Genomic DNA, 24002 nt, shown 5'->3' with positions numbered 1-24002 from the left:
AGAAATTCAACGTTTTTTCAATGTGTGTCTGTAACAATGCAAATATGTCAGAAACTATAACTTGTAGCTAAATAGAGATCATAGTAACATTTGAAGAAAACTAATCAATAAACAAAATAAAACCAAAATTATGTTTCTAGAGTGAACCGTTTTTATTTTACAAAGCAAAAACTGCGTTTTTTTTCAAAATTTTCCAATTTTTCGAAATTTCAACCTCGATGAGGCACGGGTTAGCATTATCCAATTGAGCTAAAACTTTACAAATGTCATTTTTTAGTCAAGTGGCACAATTTAGGGGGTTCCCCCGATAAGATTTCGAAATTTTTTTTATTTACATATAGCGTTGTAACCACCCTAGTGAGTATACACACGAATGAATTTAACTTTTGATCGTTCTCCATACGCTCAAGTTATTAGATCAAAAATTGTTGAACAGTTCGGCATTTTTAAAAGTATATTTGTCATCAATATTTTAAGCCAAAATTTATAAAAAAACTTATTTATTCTTCAAAGGTTTTTAAATTTTAAGTAAAGTAAATTTTTAACATGTGAGCGTGTGAGTAAACGTCTAAATGTTTGTAATGTAAGAACATTACCATGTGCTCGTCTGTGTTTGTTTGTTTTTCAATTGGAATCTCAAATTTCTTTTCGTCTGATAAAACAATATTCCATCTTTTGTTTTAAAATATGAAGGTTGTTGCACCAACTTTTACGCAATTTAGAACCAAATTGTTAGAAGCAGAAGTTGTTTTTTTATAACTCCTGCAAACAGAAACTTTCCGATTAGATGGGAATAACTTATGATAATTTTATCCTTTTTTTTCGTGGAGACATAATATCCAAACGAATACTACACCAAATTATCATTAACCTTCACAAAACACATCAATCTCAAAACCAACAAACAATAAAAATTGTTATATTTCCTCCAAGAAAAACCTAAAAAGCCACATTCGAATTAAGAATAAATGAAATAAAAAAAATTTCTGTTGCGATAATGTTGATGCAAAATAGTTGGGTGATTGATGTGTGTGGCTGATGGGGGCACGAAATCACCATGCAAATGAGCCCAATCACGATAACGTGTGTCGATGAATGTGTGTGTCCTGTATGTGTGTGTGTGTGTGTGTTAGTGTTTGTGTGTGTGTGTTTGTGTGTCCTGTAGGTGAGGTATGGTGAAATAATGAGGTTTGTATGTGTAATGTGTATGTGCTCTGAGTATATGTGTCTATCGCTCTACCATACAAGTACATGTATATGTGCATGTGCAGGTGCACCCACTTATTCAATATTTAGGACGTGTATGTGTGTTAATGCATTTGTCTACCATCGCAATAATAATATTTTCATTATGATTAATTTATTTTTATTATGATTATTTCATCCTTATTATGATTATTCTCATTATCCTAGCTATCATTATCGTTGTCGCTCTGTGCAATTCATCTAATTATGATCAACGCGCCATCACAGTCTGTCAGACTCGCCGTACCAGGCCTTCTCATGAGATGTGCTGTCCGCCTGTCCGCCCCCAGCCTCTTTGTGTGGAGATCTACACAAATTTGTGTGTTTCAGGAAGCCGTTGTCTGGTTGCTTAGGTTGTATATTTTTGTTTCTTGTGTTTAGCTTTGTCAAGTTTATTGCTGATTTGTCGCTTATTGGTTGCATTCTGCTTCTGTTGCATGTTGAAATTTATTTTTCCTCTACGTGTTTGTATTTTGAGCAATTTTTATTATAATTTTAACAATAATTAAAACTGTGAAAAATACTTTCGGTTAGCTTTGTTGACGTTCCTAGGATTGGCATGCATCTTTGAAACTCGAACAACTTTCATTTAAGGTTTAATTGTTGAAGTTAAATCATTATTCATTAAATAATTCAGAACACATTGTGTTGTAGGCGTGAAACATATTACTTACTCTGCTGTTTCACTATATACGGCTGTAAAAATGAACATTTAGAAGCGCAACTGTGTGTCACATTAATGTTTGTGAGCGTACTTGAATGTAGTGAACCTAACTTGTGAATTTTCATTGGGCATGGAACAGTTGGAATTTGATTTTTACACATTTTTAAGAAATACAAGACGGGCGACAAATATTAAACGTTGAAACAATATAGAATGTGCAACACAAAGCAGCTGCTGGTTGGGCGTTGCTATGTGGTGGGTGCCTTCATGCTCATCAAACGTCTTCGCCTGCCTCCTCCTCTTCCCTCCACCTCCTCTCCTCTTCGAGGAGTTCGTGTCGTCACGAGTAAGCGATCAGGTGACTGGCAACAATTGGGGTAATGAAGATGGAGTAGATGAGTGGTGAGATGATGATGATGATGACAATGATGCAGTTGCTGCTGCTGCTTAAGATAGTGGTTAAGTGATAATTTGTTAATAATAATAATAATAATAATAATAATAATAATAATAACAACAACAATAATAATAATAATAATAATGATGATGATAATAATAATAATAATAATAATAATAATAGAAGTAGTAGTAATAATAGCAATAATAATAATAATAACAATGTGTCATTTAACACAACGTCCTATGCGCTCAGGATAAGTTGCCATCTATGAATGAAGGTCACAACCAGAGATGCCTGCTGAAACAAACGATGCTTTGAATGTTTTTTGTACAGTTTAGGAGACGGTTGTTGTCTGGCGGGTGGGAGTGGACTGCTCCACAAAGATGGAGAGCCAAAGGTAAATCTTCTAGTAGCAAGTGCAGATTTGCTAGCGAGTTGATGTATATTATTTGAGACATTAGATCGAAATTGATGATTGATCTTTGACGTTTGTTTGTTAGTTTGCTGGGTAGTAAGAGAGCAACGTATTTAGAATAAATACAAGTTATCTCACCATCCCATATCATTTTTACCTAAAAACTTTTTATAACACTACAAACATTCCATCTAACAGATGAACAGATTTCACACATAACATCGTCGCCGGTACATAACTAATAGTAACTGTGCTTTTCCCAACCTAGAGTTCACTAGTTAATCCTTTGCGGTATTCCAGAGAATCCATTTTATGGATAACAATATTCAGTTATAATCCATTTTATTGGTGCAGAGGATAAAAACTGGATAATTTTTATGAGTTTTTGGATGTTTGGTTGGTAGGATAGAGATGGGTTTTATGTTCAAGTATCGGTAATTTGTTATTGTTTATTTGTTGGTTGCAGTTTTAATGAATTTGAAAAATGAACGCTTTGTTTAGATATGTTATTTGGTGATTGAACGCTATTTAATTTTACAATTTTCACAATACATGCCTAATCTAACAAAATTCAAGTTTATAAACATATCTATAAGATTAATAATTTTTTTTTATTAAATGATCAATGATATATTTGTCATAAAAATATTTTTGGTCATTTTATAAAACATTTCGTAAAAAAAAAGAGATTTATAATACCATGATATGTACGAGTGTCATCTCAATGACGGCCTCTTCCCCGGACGCTACCACAACATCGGCATGTGGTTGCTGCTGCAACTGCTTCGGTTGATGGTTTTGTGTTACGTGTGGCTGCAACGGTTGCTGATGTTGTCGTATTTGAGGTGGTAGTAGTCGTGACGTTTGTTGTTGTTGTTGTTGCCAGTTTAGTTGAGGATTTTTTGTTAAGTTCTGTATCGCAGGGCAGTTGTAACTCTTTTTAGATCTGACAGATTGCATGGCTGACCGCGACAGAGGAAGTGCTTTTTCTTTTTCCAGTTTTTTTGTCTGTCGGAAATTTTCGAAAATATTTGATTTTATTCGTAAAAAAATTTAATAAATTTTGCTTTTGAATTTATTTATGAAATTTTTATTTAAAATTGATACGATAAATTTAGATTTGATGTGAATAAATTTAATTGAAACAAAGAAATAAATTCAATAAATGAAAATTTATAAAATTCAAGAACTTCTTTTTCTTCAAAAAAATATCAATAAATTTATTTCTCTTTTTCAGTGCAACATCATGACATGAAATCGTATTGAGGCTTCTTATTAATTTTATTAAACGGTATTGTTTTTGTTTTTTTTAATCCAGTCTCATATTCAATCATCTTAGAAGTCAATTTTTTCATTTATAATTTTATTAATGTGTACAGATTTGACATCTTCAATCACCAAAAACGAATGGATAATTTTGGTTTCATTTAATCAAATCAATATATCTAGAATAATTGTTGAAAAATTATTCAATTTAATCCTAAAATCCCAATGACTTAAAAATATTACATTGAACATAAACAACAACAGCATCAACACGAAAACAACAGCAATAGAATTAATCCAACAGCACATGTGACGCACACGAAACGCAAGCCTGCAAGTCGAACGGAACGCTCCGCTAGCAGCATAAATCATGCGAAATTCAATCATATTGAACATGAGTTGTGTCGCTACATCATTGCAGAGGTTAATTGCACCATCTGCTGCAGCTAATAAATTAAAGCACAGTCGTTCGAATTTCGTCCTGGGCTCTCTACTTCTCTCCGATTGCTGCTGCTGTTTAAATAGTTTTCTACTTTTATCATACTAAAACAAAAAAAACATTTTAAATGTTTTTAATTTTAATTAAACACACGAAAATAGAACCAACTTTTATTCCATATTTAAGAGCATCTGCAGAGCATTCTTCATCATCATCGACTCCTTCATCCTCTTCCATTTTTCCATTTTTACCACTTTCTCCGGTTGTAGAGTCGTTGCTGATGTCACCATCATCACCATAAAAATCGCCATCGTAGACATCATCGTTGTCGTCATCACCATCACGATGTTTGCGAATGTTATCAGCAATACAGGCACTTGTTTTGAGACACCATTTGCATCCGTAGACACTTCTCGTGCACTGCCAGCAACTTTCGGTTGAACAACCATAAATCATACAATCGTATAATATTTGCTTAATGCTAAATTCCTATTGTTTATTCTGTAAGTAATTTATATAAAATATGGCATATGATTTTTAAAACTTGGAATGCTATTTAGGCAACTTAGTTTTTAAAAAATAATATATGTATAAAATATGTATCTTTGGTTGTAAATAACAAAAATTTTAGTGATTTTAAAAAATTGAAAGCTGAATGCGCCAAACAAAAGAATGTACTTATGGTTAAAACTTTTTAACAGACAATTTTATTCCGCGTTGTCGCATTTCACCGACGAGGACCACCTCAGCTCGTGTCGACGACACTAAGCTGCTGCAACAACACAACAACCACCATTCAAGACACAGCGAACGACAAACAAAAAACAAACAACAGACAAACAACAGACGAACAACAAACGAAGAACATACGAAGAACATACGAAGAACAAGCGAAGGAAGGACGAATAGATGTACTTCTGAAGATGTTAATTGTCGTACGATGTTCAGTGTGTTCTTTGACGATAACATCATTTTTTCATTGAGATGCGATGCTGTCATCTATTTTCAAAAGATTCTATCTATTTTCGCTTTTGATTGTTTTGCGTTTTTTTTATCAGTTAGCGGGTCGACTTATTTTTACGTGATCATTATTCGCGATAGCATCGAGCGCCGTGCGGATGTACTTCATCATAAACTGCTTTGCGTTCTGTAAAAAACTTGATTGCGTTTGGCAAAAATTTTTCTTTACAACGGTCAATAAAAAAATCAATAGACAGCTGTGCGTGTCTAATTATTCTTTCTGAGTTTTAAATAATTTTTTTCCGGTCTGCTCAAATATTTGCAATACTGCAGCACAAATGTGTACAGAAGATTTCGTTTGGAAAATAAAATATGCAACAAAACTTACGTATTGTATCGAGAACAATCGAAAAGAGTGAAGTTGGTTCTAATGACGTCAGAGAGGTCATAGGTCACCAGAGAGAGGTCAACTGTCACGTGATCATCTTTTACTAATGGGAAATGGAGAGAAACATTTTTAAAACTTTTTACTAAAACTGAATAATGCTTGAAGTGCTGTGGTGTTGTGTGATGTGTTGCATGTTGGTGGTCAATTATGGTTTGTAGTGTGTATGTGTTGGTGTTGTTTTGGCAGTATATATACCTATATATATATGCTGGAAGAAAACCATATTTTACACAGTACTGTACAATATTGTATATAATATGGTCTCCTTCCAACATTTACGCGTATTTCTACAACCAACCGACAAAACCTCACAACTGATACAATACCTATCCTTTATATATTTATATTGTGTAAATTAATTATTTTGTAACCATTATATATATTTAATATATCAATTTAAATGTGTATTATGAATTAATTTGAAAATTAATAAATAAATTTGACTGAAATATTTTTAATAACAAAAATATAAAAAAATATGAGTTCGATCACAGTATTAAATCCAATGTATTAATACAGCAAACATCGCCACAAAAAATATTACATGGCCAATAAAAGCCGAAAAAAATATTTTTTTTTATGTTTGCGCTTCCTTGAAATAATGAAACTGAATTTTTTCGCCTTATTTTGTTCAAAAAACTAAAAATTTAATTTTATTTTCTTTGGCTGGAGTAAAATTTTAATTCAATTGTTTACTCACGGTCATAAAATTTATTTAATTAAAATAAATTAAAGTAAAAAAATTGTATTCGTCTGAGTTACTTCAAATTTATCACAAAATTTATAGCTAAGGAATTGCCTTATAACAAAAATAAAATGTTATGAATAAATAATTTATCTGATATAACTTCTTTAGTTTTATTTTTGACAAAATTTAACTTTTAATGTCATAGTTATTTTAATTAATTTAAAAAGTTAATAACTAAAAAATAAATTTGAAATTGTAAATTTTTCTATTTCATCGTTCAAGTTTGGTAGGAATTTTTATTATTTGTAATCAATTTTGAATTTTTGAAACATTTATCACAAATCAATGGAAATCATCAAGCCAAACAAAAACTTCGATCAACTTTAAGGTTAACAACTTTGTTAACATCATTAAAAGTATTAGAAACTAAAATAAATAATAAAAGTAATAATAGCGATAATTAGGATAATAATAAAATTGAACTTTACGAATCTGAAAATTGTTGAATCCATCATCAAAGGAAATCAGAGTGAACATCAGACACTTCAAATTGTTGCAAACTTAAAAAATGCGTGATGTCAAACATTGAACCCTTTTTTTCTTTGCAAATCCTTCGTTTAAAACAACATTTCATTTTTCACTCCTGCCACCAATCAACATTTTCTTCTCATTCTTTCTATCAGATTATTTTTTCATTTGTCCTTTTCAACATACTTCATTCATTCATTATTTATTTTACAATCTATTCATCTTACAAAGTCATTCATCTTTTACTTTCTTTCCGAGTTATTTACCATCGTCTTGTTTCTCAGTCATCCTTACGTACAATTCATTTTTTTTTTGACCAACTCGCATTTCCTCTCATCATCCATTTATCTTCTTTTTAATCTCTCACTCTATCCTCTTCCAACATTTCTTCCTCATTCTTTCCATCTTTTTCTATTACCGGTGACGTCACCGTTGTTATCCAATCACGTGATTTGAGTAATGTCGTTAGGTTTGTTTTCTTTCTTTCTCTTTTTTTGTCTTTTTTTAACGTGTTTGTTTTTATTTTGTGGTCTATGTTTTGCGTTTTATTATTTTTTTTAGTTGGTTGTTAAGTGTTTTTTTTTCTAAATTTTTTGTTCTACAGATATTTGGAGAATGAATTTTGAATCTTTTGTTTTTAATCAACATAATTAGTGTTTAATTTGTGTGTTTAAAAAACATTTAAATGTATACGAAACGTTTATTTTTAAATGTTGGAATGTTTTATAGGTTTGAATTTTGTTTAAATAAATGACTTTTCAAAAAAAAAGGTCAGTAATGGAAAATATTTATGAAGTTGCTAGTACTACCTCTGACAAAATACAACTCCAGAGACATATAACAAAAATTTAATGAGAAAATTTTAAAAATTCTTAGAAAAAAGTAAAATAAAAAATATTTAATATTAGTATTTCAATTATAAGAAAATGTATATTTGTATTTAAAAATTTTATTTCAAACGTTTAAATCGTTTTTAAAAGTATGGTTAAATTATTCGGCTTGAATGAACACTGTAATGACTGCCTTACCTATCTATCAATAGTTATCTTACATCTAAATAAATATTTATATTTTCGTGATGAACTTTGATAAAAACCCACAAAAAAATTATTCTCAATTTTTTTTATAAAAAATTATTCTAGAAACTGTTCATCAGATTGTAAACAATTGAACGAGCCACACAAGCAAAAAAGTAAATTGAATTTTTTTTAGTCATGTAAAAAATTTATCATTCCTATGTATTCTTCTTTTTTTAGTACGTGTTCAATTAGATCCTTTTTGACACATTTGTTTGTTTGTTTCGACTTGCTAGGAATTAATGTTTTCTAAAAAAACATTTTCACCGTATTAATAATAACAAATAGAAAGAATTAAAAATAGAAACTAGATTTTTATTCAATCTGTCATTGAATTAATTGTTTCACCATTGCTATAGAATAATTCATATCTTCTGTATATATGCATTAAAAAATACTCAACTCATATAATAAAAAGTAAAACATTTCTGAACGATGAACATACAAGTTTTGTTTTAATACAATTTTTGTATTAAAACTCTTCAAATGTTTTCCTGTTCTGTTATTCTTTGTTGAAAACGACCTTTGGAATGTAATAGCGTAATAATTTCATGAACAGATATGTTTAGATTGAATCAGTGATGATATTCCATCACAAACGATAACATATTTTCATTGTGAATAAAATACACTTCTTTAAGAGCAACAACTGCATTACGTGAAAAAACAAACTCTAATACATTGCGCCATTAACATTAAAATTTAAAAAGATGACGAAAAACAACGTCAACAACAACAACAACGTTAACAACAAAACGACAAACAACAACCACATCATTATCAGCAACAACAACAACCAACATCAACAGGGACAACAACAACATTAACAACTCACAACAACCAGACCATCTTTCACTAATAACAATATCGTTTACCAACAAAAACAACATCAGCCATCAACAACAACCAAAGCTTACTCTGGCTTACCAGACTTAACTTCTTCATCATCACTATCATCATCATCACCCTTATCATCATCATCATCAACAACAACAACAACAACAAAATCATCATCAGCAGCAGCATCTCCATCAAAACCATCGAAACACACCAACGGTCTCGTCAACAGTAAACCGTAACAAAACAAGGATTGTATAGACACATACATACATACATATAAAACGCTCCGGTGAAAATACATAAACACACATAAGAATAAATACACGTACACAAGAATACGCACATACATAATGATACACACACATACATAAGCATACAAACACATGCATACATGCGTTCATGTGAACAAAGACACGCAAAAATAATAACACACACACGTACACATCTGCACAGAAACAATCAGGTACAGTACACGCATATGCGATGAGAGAATGTAAGGCTAACAAGATGTTGAGTCCAACAACTCTCATAAATCAACTTCTTTTATGCACTATACAACAATTTTTTGTACGCTTCGGACGCCGATGATTGTGCACAATGAGTATGTGTTCTTATGTTTCAGTGTGTGTAATTGTGTGTGTGACTTCATGTTTGGATGTTTTCTGTGTGAATATGTCTAAACGCTTGATTGTGCGCGTTTGTATTAAATTTTTGCTTAAATTTTATGGTTGAAAAAGAAGTATCATGTCCGACAATGTTGTTAGTGCGAGGTGGCCTGGTTCAAATCGTACTTGTCCCACACTCAAGTGCGATCCTACTTCTTGTGCTTATTATCATGATAGTAATTGATGTACATCTCTGCTATTTAAGTAACGAAGAACGTTTGAGCAGCTCAACATACGTTTGCCAGGCTGCCCAATAAGCAATGAAGTATTTCTGGTTGCAGTTGGGTTATTAAATCAAATTTAGTTAGACGTTTGGTTGTATTAATTATAAAATTTTAGGGACAAGAATGTGGAAGGAGAAACTTCGTGTCAAAGTTGTTCAACTAAGTATGCTGGTGTTTGCACGACGTACCATGCATGTACACGATGTACCAAGTTGGGGAATGTTCTTAAAAAATATTAGAAAAAATTTCTAAATTATTGATCAGTACTAATAAATTTTTTAATGCAACAATCTGTTCTTTACTTGAAAAATGAAATTAAAAAGTCATGAAAGGAAATTTGGTTATACGACAGAATTCCACGAAAATAATAATGGGCAAAAAATGATCAATGGACTTTTGAAAGGCACTGATTCATAATAGATCACACAAGCAAAACACATCGCACGCATTCTCCTGCATCACAAAGAATAAAATAGTATTAACCTAATGCAACAAACAATTAAAAAACCAAAAAATTATTAAAAATTTTAAAAAATCTCACGAAATGAGCAAAACTTTTTGAAAAAAATTATAAAAAGAACATATTTTTTGTATTTAATATAATTAAAAACAAAACTTGAAACAACAGGCCTGCATGTAGGTTGTTTGCATGAATGATCAATCATCATTCCAAATCGCCCTACTCTGGCACACACACAAATTTCCAAAAATACCCACAAATACATTTAAATACGCAAAAACTAACTCACAAACACTCACAAGTAAAAACAGAAACCACGAATGCACCCATTAGCAACCTACAAATTTAATACGGTTACATACTAGAAACATACATTTCCAAGTATAAACACACGCACACACACACACACACACACGCATGTAAACATACACACATACATGTACGTACACATACACGTACATGTAAGCGCACATAAGCCAAAACCCACGCCAAAGTGCAGAGTTAAACAAGTTCAAACAGGGCAGATCTATCATTAGAAGACATGCACTAACATACAAAGTACACCTTTTGTAAGTACAATTACTAGACAAACATGCATGTCTCAACACAATGAAACGTTTGCTAGCTCATAAAAAGGAAATAAAATTCTAGGGTGGCAAACAAAATGATTTAAATATAAAGTAACATCGTATCTAAATGAAGTTTCATGATACAAACCTCAAATTATATGATACAAACAAAAAGTTTCATGATACATGATATAAACGTAAAGTTAAATGATACAAACATAGAGTTACATGATACAAACCTAAAGTTACATGATGCAAACATAGAGTCGTATAAAAGTAAGAAAAAGTAAAAAAGCAAACAGAAAAGCAAGGAAAACAAAAATGAAAATTTAAAATGGAAAAAGCAAAAAGAAGAGAAAACAGTGAAAAACAATAGGCAGAGTTGGAAAGAAAGAATTCCACGTCCGTCAGCATCCATGCCGGTGTCTCCAGCGGCCACATACAAATAAATATTTAACACTGTAATACATCACACTTATATGCGAGTTCACTTTTAAATACAATTTTGTATAAGAAAAAGGAAAATAGAGCATGCAGATATAATGCGAACGTAAAGCAAAACAAAAGAAAATTTAGGTAGATAGGAAAAATTATTATTATGTAATAGTAGTAAAAGTGAATAAGGACGACATATGTCGAATGCCAAGTCAATATTTGTCAAGTGCTGATTAATTGAAATGTACGGGTGAGATCAAAGAATTGATTGACTTGTTGATTAATTGATTGATTGACTGATTGATCTATTTATTAACTGATCAAATTAAATAATTTCATTATTCAATACAAATCAGAAAAATGAAAACAACAGAAAAATAGCTGGAAAATAGATGCTTCAGAGGACTTTGACGGTGCAGGCTGAAGATGAAAGGAGATAATTGTTCATCCGATCTGACATCAGACATCCTATTATTATACTAACCAAATTGCAACCCAGCTTTTTTTTCCTTCTCTCTTTTGCTGTCGTTTTTACTTCGTTCTTTCTCTCTCTCTCTTCTTTAAGTTATTATATTAATAATTGATATCACAATTTTTTATTTAGTTTAGTTATCTTCAATTCCATAGCTTAAGGCCAATTAAAATTCTTAATTCTTCGGGCATGGAATGTTCGAAAATTGTTGAATAAAGAATAGACAAGATAGGCTTCTTTGTGTCACATAATAATGAGGCATTGAAATTTATTCAACAACTTTCTAACCCTCTTGATTTCATGCATGCACTGCACACACATTGCATTGTAATATAAAAATCTGAAACTTCATTGAGATGAATCGATAGCCACCTGATTATACTGTTTTCGCTTCAGCAGAATTCTCTTCACATCAGCCACATTCAATTTGCGAACTACGACTCATTCATTTCAAAAGTTTATGTTGTTGTTTAACATTGTTTTGTATATTGTTTGCTATATTTCGTGATGAAGTTTTTGTAAATGTTGTTTAACAATTTCAAATATGTTAAACAAAGTTTTATGATTAGCAGCGCGTAATTTTGTGCCATTGAGCGTGTTTCACGGCGTCATAAATTCAAAATTCACATGTTAACGTCAGCGTTTATGTCTGATTGAATGCCTCTATCTATTTGTGTAAATTTATGTAAGTGATGTTGGATGCATTTGCATGCGTTTACGTTTAAGTGTGCATTTAACGACCCTGCATAGCACACAATGCACTAACTTGATTCTTCATTCGCTTTATTTAGCATAGAAATTGGTACACTGCACTGCAATAAGGTCTGTTTTCCTTTGTTGTTTCCCGCGTTAATGTTTCTGCTGTTGTTGTTGTTGCTATTGTTGCTGTGGTTATTGTTGTTGTGGTTGGTGGAGTTATTTTTAAAATTTTTTGTTCTGCTGTTGACAACGATTCTTGCCTGTGATTGAAAGGTTTTGTTGGTTCCGTCGAAACTGCTGGTGTTGTTGTAAATGATTTTGTTATTGTTGGTGTTGTTTTTAGCGATGTTGTTCCTGATTTTGTTCATCTTAACTCCGTTATTTTTTTTCGTAACATTGTTAATATGGGCATTGACATTCTGATTTTTCATTTTGACATTTTTTCTGTCAAGGTTTGCCACGTTGTTGATGATGTTGTGTAAGTTGGAGTTGCTGGCGTTGTTGTAGTTGCTACTTCTGAGATTGAACATGCACAGGTAGGACTCGCTCAGTGGCAGGTTTTCAATCGCTAACTCAATTTTCTGTTAAGAAATACAAAATTAAAAATTAATTAACAAAAAATAAATAGCAATTAAAGTGAAATATTAAAATATTTAAACATTTTGACGGTAGAATTAAAAACACTGTAGCAAAAATATTTTAAAAGCGGTGACACTCAACCAATGCAAACCTTGGTAGAAGTTTGAGAAGTGGCCCGCATGGCAGGAGCGTCTGTAGCACTCTGCATTTGCAAGTGTTTAGGAAAGAAGGAGACAAGTTTGGCGCATTTGTCATCCGTGTGTGAAAACCATTCCTCATTATGTCCATCTACATCAGAGCCATCACCTGCGTTATCATCTCCATCATCATCATCACCATCAAAGTCGTCGTCGTCACCATCGTCATCATTGTCATCAGCGTAAACCCCGTCATCATATCTGGCAAGATGTTGTTTGTACTTCTGATTGTGCATGCTGTCGTAACCGTTATCAGCATTATCTCGATCTCTGGTGCCGTTGTAGTTTTTGCGGTTTTTGTTAACTTGGTTGCGCTTGTTTTTATTATTATTATTATTGTTGTTGTTGTTGTTGTTGTTGTTGTTGTTGTTGTTGTTGTTGTTGTGGTCGTCCATGAGACATTCATATTCATTTGTACACCTGTTTCAAATAGCATCATCACCTTTCGTAGAAGTTACAATAAAATATCGCACATTCTATCAAATTTGAGAAACAATTTACAATATTCAATTTTAATAATTATTAGTAGTAGGAAAAATAAAATAAAATTGAATATATTTAAAAAACGCCGGAAAGGATAATAGGTATTAAACATGATTTGCAAATGAAAATTTGTGACAGGTCAAAAAAGACAGTTTAGAAAATTCAAAGATCTATTTTCTGGTCTACTTTTTATTATTTTATTAAATAAACCAGTTTAATGTTATAACTGTTTTCTCGAAAATTATTTTTTCGTTATTTTTTTTGTTGTCATGTCCAAATAAATGTCGTTCTCATCATTATGAATATGCACTGTCGACATCATCATCATTAATTATCACCATCGTCGTCATCTTCGTCATCACCATTGTTTCATCATCACCATCATCTTTGTCATCACCAATAGTTAATTTTTATAACCAATCATAAAAATTGTCCCTCATTTATTATTAATTTTTTAATGCATATTTTAATATAAATGACATTATTTCAAACCTTTGCAAGAAAATGTTATCCAAATAACTTGTCATTTTGGTTTTATAAATGAGTTTCCTTAAACAATTTTTATTGCAAAACATACGCAGGCACACCGCAGCCAACCACCCTGGAGTAACGTTATGAAACCATTTTGGCTTCAACCCTATAAACATGCGACGTTGTCCGTTTAGGCTGAAGTTGTCAGCGATCGCAATCGGTCGAAATTTACGGCACCGAAGTTGATTCAATGCACGTGTTTCTAATCTGGACCTAACATCTCCACGTCGACTGCCACTACTACTACTATTACAATTTTGTGGCTACTGCTTCTACTACTATTCTTATAATACTACATCTTTTAATACTACAACTACTCTTTATTAATGCAAATACTGCTAATACTACAAGTGATGCTACTATTGCTACCACAATTGCTGGTAGTTACACTACGGCTGCTACTTGTGTTTTTACTCCTACTACCATTAATATTCCAGATACAATTTTTAGAAGTGCAGTAACAATATTACTAATGTGGCAACTACGTTCATTCTAATGTTATAATATGCAGTTTGGTGTATAGGAGCCATATTTGAGCGTAAAGTTTTGAGCAAACACTTTTTGAACCGTATCAATGCACAATTGTTGTTTGTCAAAATATCTTCATTCATTAATTATACCCGTTGAAAATGAATGAACTCTTTTATAATTCAATTTCTTAAATTAATGATCATCATTTAAATGGAATTTGCAACAATTAACTTTTGTCAAAAAAAACTGTTGTCTCGTTATTCAAAATGATACTTTAATAGTAAAACACGAGTAGTAGAAGTAGTCTACTAATTACTTTTCCAGTCGTTTTTTTTGATAGATTAATAATTTTTCAATAGGTTTGGATGTTGACAATAAAATTATTTTTTATGTTTGGATGGAAAAATACATACCGATATGGAATTATTTTTTGACAATAATTGTTTTTGTTCCCAATAACGATAAGAATGTTTTTCATAATAAAATAATATACACATTTTTACATTGGAAATATAATTGTTAATAATTCTATTGTGCTTAACGTTAATGTTATTGTTGTTTATGTAGATGGAGATACCATAATTGTTGTTGTTTATTTGATATGATATAAATGCTGTTGTTTATGTCAATATTGTTGTTTACGGTAATATGATATAATTTAAATGTTGTTGTTTGTTATGCTGATGTTGTTGTTTATGCTAATATGATATGATACAATTGTTGTTGTTTATGTTAATGTGATAAATGCTGTTGATTATGCCAGTGTTTTTGATAATGTTTATGTTATTGTTTTTATAATTGTCGTCGTTGTTCAGTATCAACAAACAATATTATTACTAGCGTTTATTGTTATCAGCTCACAACACAAAATTTCTCTGGTCACAGACCATTTATGTTTCTTATTTATTTCATTCTCCAATGGTTATTTATTGCTAAGTTGCAATTATGTTGTTATTTACTGACACAAAAGTATTTTTTCATTTTAGCGGGTAAAAATGAAACAATTAATTCATCATTTTTGGCTAATTAAATTTTTCAACAAAAAATTTGTAAAAATAAATGAAGTTTCAAGCATTTTACAATAAATTTAATTAATTGAAATTAAAACATTTACAACAGCGCCAACACAACCAACAAAATATACGCCAACAACAACAACACTAACAACAACTCCAACAACAACGTCAACTCACAATCTCTTCTTACTACACCAGCCACAAAATGGATCAGCAGCCGTCAAACAGGCTTCACACGTCGTGTGTAACGTGCAGTTGTCCACTTGTAACAAACTTACCTGGTTAGATTAGGATTGAAATTACAAATATTTGCTAGTTCATTAATTTTGTAATATTAAATTACGGTTAAGTATTGTTAGCAAATTTATAAATTATAAATAAATTTTGAACGTGTGAATTATTGATGGCTAGCAATTAAAAGTAGTTATTTATACAATAATGTACAATTGTTATTTGTTTCATACGTATGTATTGAGTGTTTTAAGACAAAACTTCTTCACGCCTCGACTAAATGTCAAATTGTTTTCAAGTTAGGCTTTTGAAAAAATATTGAAAAAAATAGTGAAATATGCTACATTGTGTAGTAGTTATAGCAGCAAATAACTTTTAATCATATCTAATAGAATTAAAACAGTGTCCTTGAACAACATTTTGAAAGTTTATTAGACTACAAATGTATTAATTTAGTAAAATATATAATATAATATTTTTCAAAATCAAAATAATAAATCAATTTATAAAATAAATAAATTTTTCAATCTAACAGAAGAGCAAACACAATTACAACTAATTCGAAACCGTGCAAGCAACTTGCCCGCGCTTAATTTGCAAGCGGACAATGAATTATTTATTTCAATGCATCTTCACGATTTTTTCCAATTAATTTTCTCACCATATTTATTCTTTGTTTAATGTTTTTACTCACTCTCGATTTCAGTTTTCGTTTGTTTTTCCATAAAAATAAAGTTAAAAACAACTGCAAAATGCTACTTTATTATTGTCTAAGAAAAAATTTAATTTCTAAATTTCCTGGATCTGTATGGAGAAATTTAATTAAGTGAAAAAATAACTCTTGGAAAGTATCATTTAAAATCTCCAAGGTCACATACAAATATTCTTATATGCAAGTGCACGCACGCCTGTGTTTATGTGTTGTTGTGTATGTGCGTATGTACGTATGTTTGCGTGTATATATATATACGAATAAATTTCTTTTTATGATTACAGAATGTATCAAACGTTTCGAACGTATTAAATGTGAGAGACAATTTCTGTACCTATTAATTTAATTAATCTAAATAATTCGATTACTTTGATTCAACATTGTATCAAACATTTATTATGTTGCTTTATTCTTTACAACTCAATTAAGGTGCGGTTAAAATGAGTTTCACACTTTTGAAGGTTGCTTCCAAAATATCACAATCCCTCAGGTCTTTTTATGTTTCAGGCGAAAATTTTAAATTGGAACGTCGGCTGCAATGAACAACTGAAGCTGCATCTGCATATATAAATAACATTAAACAATAGAAATAACAAAATAGTTTTAAATATAAAAAATTATTCATTGAAAACACTAACTTTAAAATAATATAGAACAATATATAATGATAATAACATAACTTGCAGTATAAATAGTAATAATAATATCCTTCAAAAGCTTTGTGTGAGTTTAGAGCATAAAAGCAGTTATTTGATTAGCCGTTACATTTTCGGACTTTAAAGTTTGACCTTACACTAGCTAGTTCGAATGCAAAATAAAATAGCATGATGCCCAAATTAATGTTATCAGAGAAGAACATATGAGCAGTAACATGGCCAATCTTTATTTACATTATCTGAGAAACTGTGATAGTTCTACCTGTGTAAAAAAAATTGTTTGAAGTTTTTGCTGTGGAAGTTGGAAAACATTAAAATCACCATTTTAGTGAATATTTCAAAAAATTGTTAGTTTGAAGTCTAAAAATTGTAACCACTTTTGCCAAATGCCTACGTATCTATTGAAAGTTGGTTAACTTTGAAGCATAAAAATTATTTTATATGTAACGAAATACTCAAAACCTTTAGCTTATATAAAAGCCATAACGTAAAAGTTAAAATATTTAAAACTCAAATTTCCAGTTTGAAATGATTCAATTTCAAGTTCCATTCTTAGTATTTAAATTTTTTTAATTTGGGGAGTATATTTTTATAAGTTTTTTGTTAGAAGAAAAAATAAACTTTTAATTGTTTTTTTTTAATGTTTCAAACTCACTGCAGTTTAGATAGAAAAGAAAAATTATTTTAAATTGTTGAAACAAAAATGTGGATTAGCATTGAAAAACCATGGAAACGTACTTACAAACATTTTATTGTTGAATTTTATAATTACTTAAAAACTACTTATTTTCCGTTAAATTTAAAACCAGCACACCTCATCAGATGATAATTGCCAAATTTTAATTAATTATACGACCTCCCTAGGCGCTGATTGATGGTTCTTGTGTCAAAATCTCAAATGAAAATCTATCCGTAATGTGTTGCAGAATTCTGATTACTTCAAAAGGAATTAATTGAAAATCGAAAAACTATTAAAGAAAAAACAAAACTACAACAATAATTTAAATAAAATACAATATAATTACCATTTTAAATTAAAAAACCTATAAAACATTTTTTCAGTTTAAAAAAAAATTGTTTTCAAGTTAGTTTTTTTTATCTCTAAATATAACACGATAGATATAAAATGATAAAACCTCATTCCGTGAAAATTTAAAAATATAATTTCGAAAAATTTCATTAACTTTTAACTACGAAAGAAAAAAATAGCGATGGAAGATAACAATGGAGGGGTATAGTGACATGAAATGTATAATGAAAAAGAGAGTTGGCTCTCGGGATCGCATAAGCAAATGAGTGGCCGCTACCAGCGATGCAATCGGAAATCGAAGACGTCAAGACTGCGGATATATGTGGCACAATATTGATGCAGATTTTGAGTAATGGTGGTGATGATGAAAATATTAATGATGGCATGGTGCTGCTGCTGCTGATGATGGTGATGATGATGATGGTGATGACGAAAGTATGAATGATGATTGTGACGGTGATAATAAAGAGGATGACGATGATGCAAATATGGTTTTGATGATAACGATAGATAATTATGATGATGTTTTTGGATAGCGATGGTGACGATATTTTTGGTTGGGTTGTGTTTGATGATTTTGTTGTTCTCAGTGACGATTTTGGCGATAGAGGAGGTGATAAACAATCATGACGGTGATTAAGGTGATGATTTACGATAATGTTAATGATGAATTTTATAAAAATGGTAATGTCTGTTATAACCGTAATGTTTAAAAAGGTTAAAATGGTGATGGCAAGCAATAATGATAGTGCCTGTGGCGTAAAAAAGCCACTAAAATTAATGGGTATTTTATGAAAATGAACTGAATATTTATTAGAGCGATGAAGATGATGAATTTAACCTTGATAACAATAGGAACAATCGTTAATTTGAATGATGAAAGTGATTAAAATGTTGATGGTGATAATAGAAATGATAACAGTAGTAATAGTTTTGATTCAAAATGATTTGAAATAAAAAGTTTATCTCGGGCGATCAATCATCCAACCATCAGCGTGGGCATACGCAGACTCATGCGATGTTTCTCACTCATCTGTGTCTGTTGTATGGTCTTGAGTAAACGTAAGTGTGTGCCTTTATTTGTGAGTAGGTTTGCATGTTTGTATAAGTTTGTTTTTGTGTATGTGTGCATGGATGTGTAAATGTTGGGTTGGTGAGTGTCTCTGGGCATGAAGCTAGAAATAGTTACGCATCAATGATTGGGTATTATGTTGGAGTTTGTGAAGTGATGCGAGCTAATCAATTTTAATGTTGCATACAGATACCACGTTTGTTTGTTTGTTTTTATGTATGTTTGTTTGTCTGTCCGTTTGTTTTTTGGTAGCTGGCTGCTGTGGTTTTTGGTGCGTGCGTGTATGCGTGGTGTTGGAATTTGCGTTGGTGGTTTTGCGAGGTTTTGTGCAATTTCATACATCTAAATTCTCGTGAATAATAACTTATTTCATGCAATTATGTTGTTTGTCTTGGGGGTTGTAAATTTTTACTTTTTTTTTATAGACGCAGGTTTATGAATTTATGTTTGAACAAATGGTTTGATACAACTTTGTTTATTTATATATGTGTGTGTGTGTGACAATGTGTGGGTGTGTGTATGTGAGTGAATGTGCATGTGTATTTAGCAAAAGATTAGTAAACACGTGATGGATTGGTGGGCAATGAAAGGATGGATATGTTCATTGCTGGCTGTCCGGAAGACGAAGATGAGAAGATGATGATGCATGGCGGTAGGAAGATGATGATGAAGAAAAATAAAATAAACGACTTCAGTAAATTTACAATGATGTTGATGCTTTTATGATAACGAATACTAAAGCTGCAATAACTTGTTATTTGTCATTTTGCAATCATGACGCTGATCGTAGTGCCAACCAAAGCCACATTTTAAAAATTAACTTATAGCTAAATGTATAAATAATGTCAATAAATGAAATGATGTTTATTATAACGAGACGATAAACACTCATATAAACAGACATGCATATTTTATTAGTAGCTTGCCATTGGTTACATATTTTTTTCTCATAAATAAACCTGGAATAATTTGAAAAAAATGAAGTTTTTCCAAATAACGCAAAATTTTGCACAAAAACTAAACAAGTATTATTTTTTATAAATCTAATTTATTATGAATTTTAGAAAAATATTGTATCTATTCAACAAAATTACCAAACTCGAAAAACCCATTTCAATGTAAACATTTCTAAATCGAAACAACTAAACAGCAAAAATAAGCAATCAATTCGTTGGCACAACAACGACAACAAAAACGACAACAAAAACAACAACAACAAACGATAACAACTGAAAGACCTGAAAAATAATAATAGTAATAAAAACATCCACATCGTTTGGAATGGGTTCGATAATCAAGATGAATGGAAAATAAATGTTTGGATGGATGGATGGATGGACGGATGGAGGAATGGATTGATAGATGGATGGATGGATGGATGGATGGACGGATAGATGGATGGATGGATGGATGGATGGATGGACGGATGGACGGATGGATGAATGGATTGATAGATGGATGGATGGATGGATGGATGGACGGATGGATGAATGGATTGATAGATGGATGGATGGATGGATGGATGGACGGATGGATGAATGGATTGATAGATGGATGGATGGATGGATGGATGGACGGATGGATGGATGAATGGATTGATAGATGGATGGATGGATGGATGGATGGATGGATGGATGGATGGATGGACGGATGGATGAATGGATTGATAGATGGATGGATGGATGGATGGAAAAGTTAAAAAAATAAATAGATGGATCGTAAGATGAAAAAAAATAAATGAACGTATGGATATAGATAGATGCGATAAATAAAAAAAGAAATATCGATATATGATTAAATGAATAAATATTCAGATATGGAAAAATTTTATTAGGATATAGCACAAAAGATTATGAAATGCTATTAAAACACAAGTAGATGGAAACGATGATTGACAATTGACAAATGGACGGATTGACGGACAGATAAACGAATGAATTGATAGATTGAAGAATAAACCAAAAAACCGACGCTGAATAGAAAGATGAATATATAAAAAAATAATGACGAATGACAAAATTAATTACATATGAAGAACATGCAATCAACTTGTCAAGTCGTGCATTTTTATTATTAATTACGTCTTTTTAATGAGAGATGCGTCAACGCTGATGAAATAATTATTATTTTCATTACTCATAGTGCCATTTTGCAGCGAACAAACGTGGCGAATTGATCAGGCGGCTTAAAAGATTACTTCCGACCACATAGCCTTTTATTAATTCCCATTCATTCTAACGCTTGTACCTTGTCAGATATTTTGAGATTGGTAGATATTTCACAAGTCATTATTTTCCAGAGCAGCCTGAAAATACTGACAACAAACACAGTGTAGCTCCACTTATATGCATAACTGAATAAAATGAATGTTTATTACCATCGAAATATATTTGATTTAGACTTCGAAAAACAAATGCTGAGTACAAATTTTTGTGTATAAGAAAAGACTGAACACGATGAATGATGACTGAGGGAAAATTAAAAAATCTCATTCCCAACGTATCCGTACTACATTAACATCCTGTCAACATAAATTATACATATATGCTGATGGAACAATAAATCATGAAAAGTAGATATTGAAGATAACTTTTTTGATATTAGTTTTCCGACAATAGAGAGTTTTTGAAAGTTGCTGAGATTTTCAAGAAGTTAATTAAATACACTGAATATCTAACACCAGTTAAAAGTAATATTCAAAGCATTGCCTTACAATTTTTTCTGAAGTTCATAAAAAAAGATGAAAAAAATGAAATGAGGACGATCTGAGACTGAAGTTTGATTGATATCATTGAAATGCTAATCACATCGATCAACATTCTGCTTGCACCATCAAACAATTTCTTATGGCCAAATAGTTCTGTTTATTTTCTTTTTTTTCAAATTTAAAACTCTATTTACAAAAATCTTGTTTATTTTTGGTTATTTTTAACAAATTTGTTTGATTTATGCGTGTGTAGGTACATATTTGACATTTATCTGCATTTTCGTGTGCGTGAAATGAGTGTTTTCAGAATTTAGAGTTTCTAATTAGCTTGGCATGTTAAACCTTAAATAAAAACATGCTTGTCTAATAGGAAATTACTGTGACCAAAAAAAGTATACATTCTGCAAAATATTTAAAATATATTTTAGGTCTAGAAACCAAATATTTTTTGGTGAACTTATTTTTAGACAAATTACATTGCTAAATTTTTTATTTAAACAACATTAAAAATTATATAAAAAATCGTGATGAAAAAACTGCTTTGCCAAAATTATAACCGAAAACATCATCTCATCAAAATGAATGTTGACTCGCAGATTAAACGTTATAGCGAAGCAAGGCAGCATCAACCAAGAAATTGCCAACAGCAGCAACAATCACACTTGTTTTGTAGCATAAAAAAAGATTAATAAAAACCAAACTCTTTTGAAGATAAAAACAACAGAAAACATAAAAAAATATAAACAACAACTTTACCACCAACACTACCAACAGATCAACATAAACGATTTCTCCAACCTGATTTGTGGCGAGGAGAAGGAGTTTGTAGTGGTGGCCAGTGTTCTTGGATGGTTCGATGATGGATGTCTGCATGATGGCCGTCGATACTGGAAGACTCATCGTCGACAGATGGCGGACTTCAGTTAAGGATTTGATGTGCACCTAAGTAGGATTCATTTGTCGTTGTTAGAATTTGAAAATTACACAAAGAAGAATACAAACATACACACAAACACATACACACACACACACATATATATATATATATATATATACATAAACATGCACACAAACTATTTGTTATATTTCCAGTTTTTTGTTTTTGAAACAGTTCCAAATAATTTCCTAGCAAGAAAAAATAAAATTCTAGAAATATTTTTTTGAAGGATTGTTCAAAAATTTGAAAGTACATGACGAAAATTTTGAAAGGAACAAAAAATGTCATATTTCTTCATGAAAATCAATATTCCTTTCAACGCTTTCGAAGCCGTTTCAATGGTCTCAGTTTCTGCCAGTGCATTTTCAGCGTTTTCAGAAATGAATCTAATGGTTATTATATTTTAGTCATTACGCACTGAAAACCTATGAATAAATTTACAAATTATAAAAACATATCCTAATTTTAGTAGATATAAATATGTACTTTTATTAACCGTTAAGCAAAATTTTTTCACTAATGGTTAATCCAAATCAGATCAACAAAATTTACTGTTTATATTTCAATATATTAAAAAAAATTGTTGGAGGTGAAAAAGTTTTTTTGAAAAATTAACGTCGAGCGTTGGTGAAAATTAAGGGCTATTAAGTTCAACATGACTCGTTGAATTTCAAAATGTTTGCACCGCACAATCTTTCAACATCAGTGATGCAATATGAGAAGAAAAAAGGGCTAGAAATGAAAAAAAAAGTGAAACGCATTATGTTGTGTTATAATGTTTCCATTAGATAGGAGCATCTCCATTACAGGCTCTTATATCATCGCCTCGAAAAAATTTTTACAGTAAAAACTAAAATGCATAAAACCACTAAAAACAATTCACACAC

The 24002-nt window shown here is 30.9% G+C and overlaps 2 protein-coding genes across 2 annotated transcripts; both read right to left on the bottom strand.

The window, feature by feature from the left end:
- Window positions 1-3414: 3414 nt before the first annotated feature.
- HELRODRAFT_168392 (hypothetical protein) lies at window positions 3415-6060 on the bottom strand (the record flags this gene model as incomplete). Its single annotated transcript, XM_009014254.1, has 4 exons — window positions 3415-3732; window positions 4598-4859; window positions 5778-5944; window positions 6058-6060. 4 exons carry the CDS (start codon window positions 6058-6060, stop codon window positions 3415-3417), a joined length of 750 nt encoding a protein of 249 aa, XP_009012502.1.
- Window positions 6061-12142: 6082 nt separating this feature from the next.
- On the bottom strand, window positions 12143-14279 carry HELRODRAFT_168391 (hypothetical protein; the record flags this gene model as incomplete). The annotated part of the gene is made up of 4 exons (XM_009014253.1): window positions 12143-12234; window positions 12561-13074; window positions 13224-13689; window positions 14245-14279. 4 exons carry the CDS (start codon window positions 14277-14279, stop codon window positions 12143-12145), a joined length of 1107 nt encoding a protein of 368 aa, XP_009012501.1.
- Between the last annotated feature and the right edge of the window lie 9723 nt (window positions 14280-24002).

The sequence above is a fragment of the Helobdella robusta genome, assembly GCF_000326865.2.
Source record: "Helobdella robusta unplaced genomic scaffold HELROscaffold_13, whole genome shotgun sequence".
Taxonomy (NCBI): domain Eukaryota; kingdom Metazoa; phylum Annelida; class Clitellata; order Rhynchobdellida; family Glossiphoniidae; genus Helobdella; species Helobdella robusta.
This window is presented reverse-complemented; position numbering and strand designations above follow the sequence as displayed.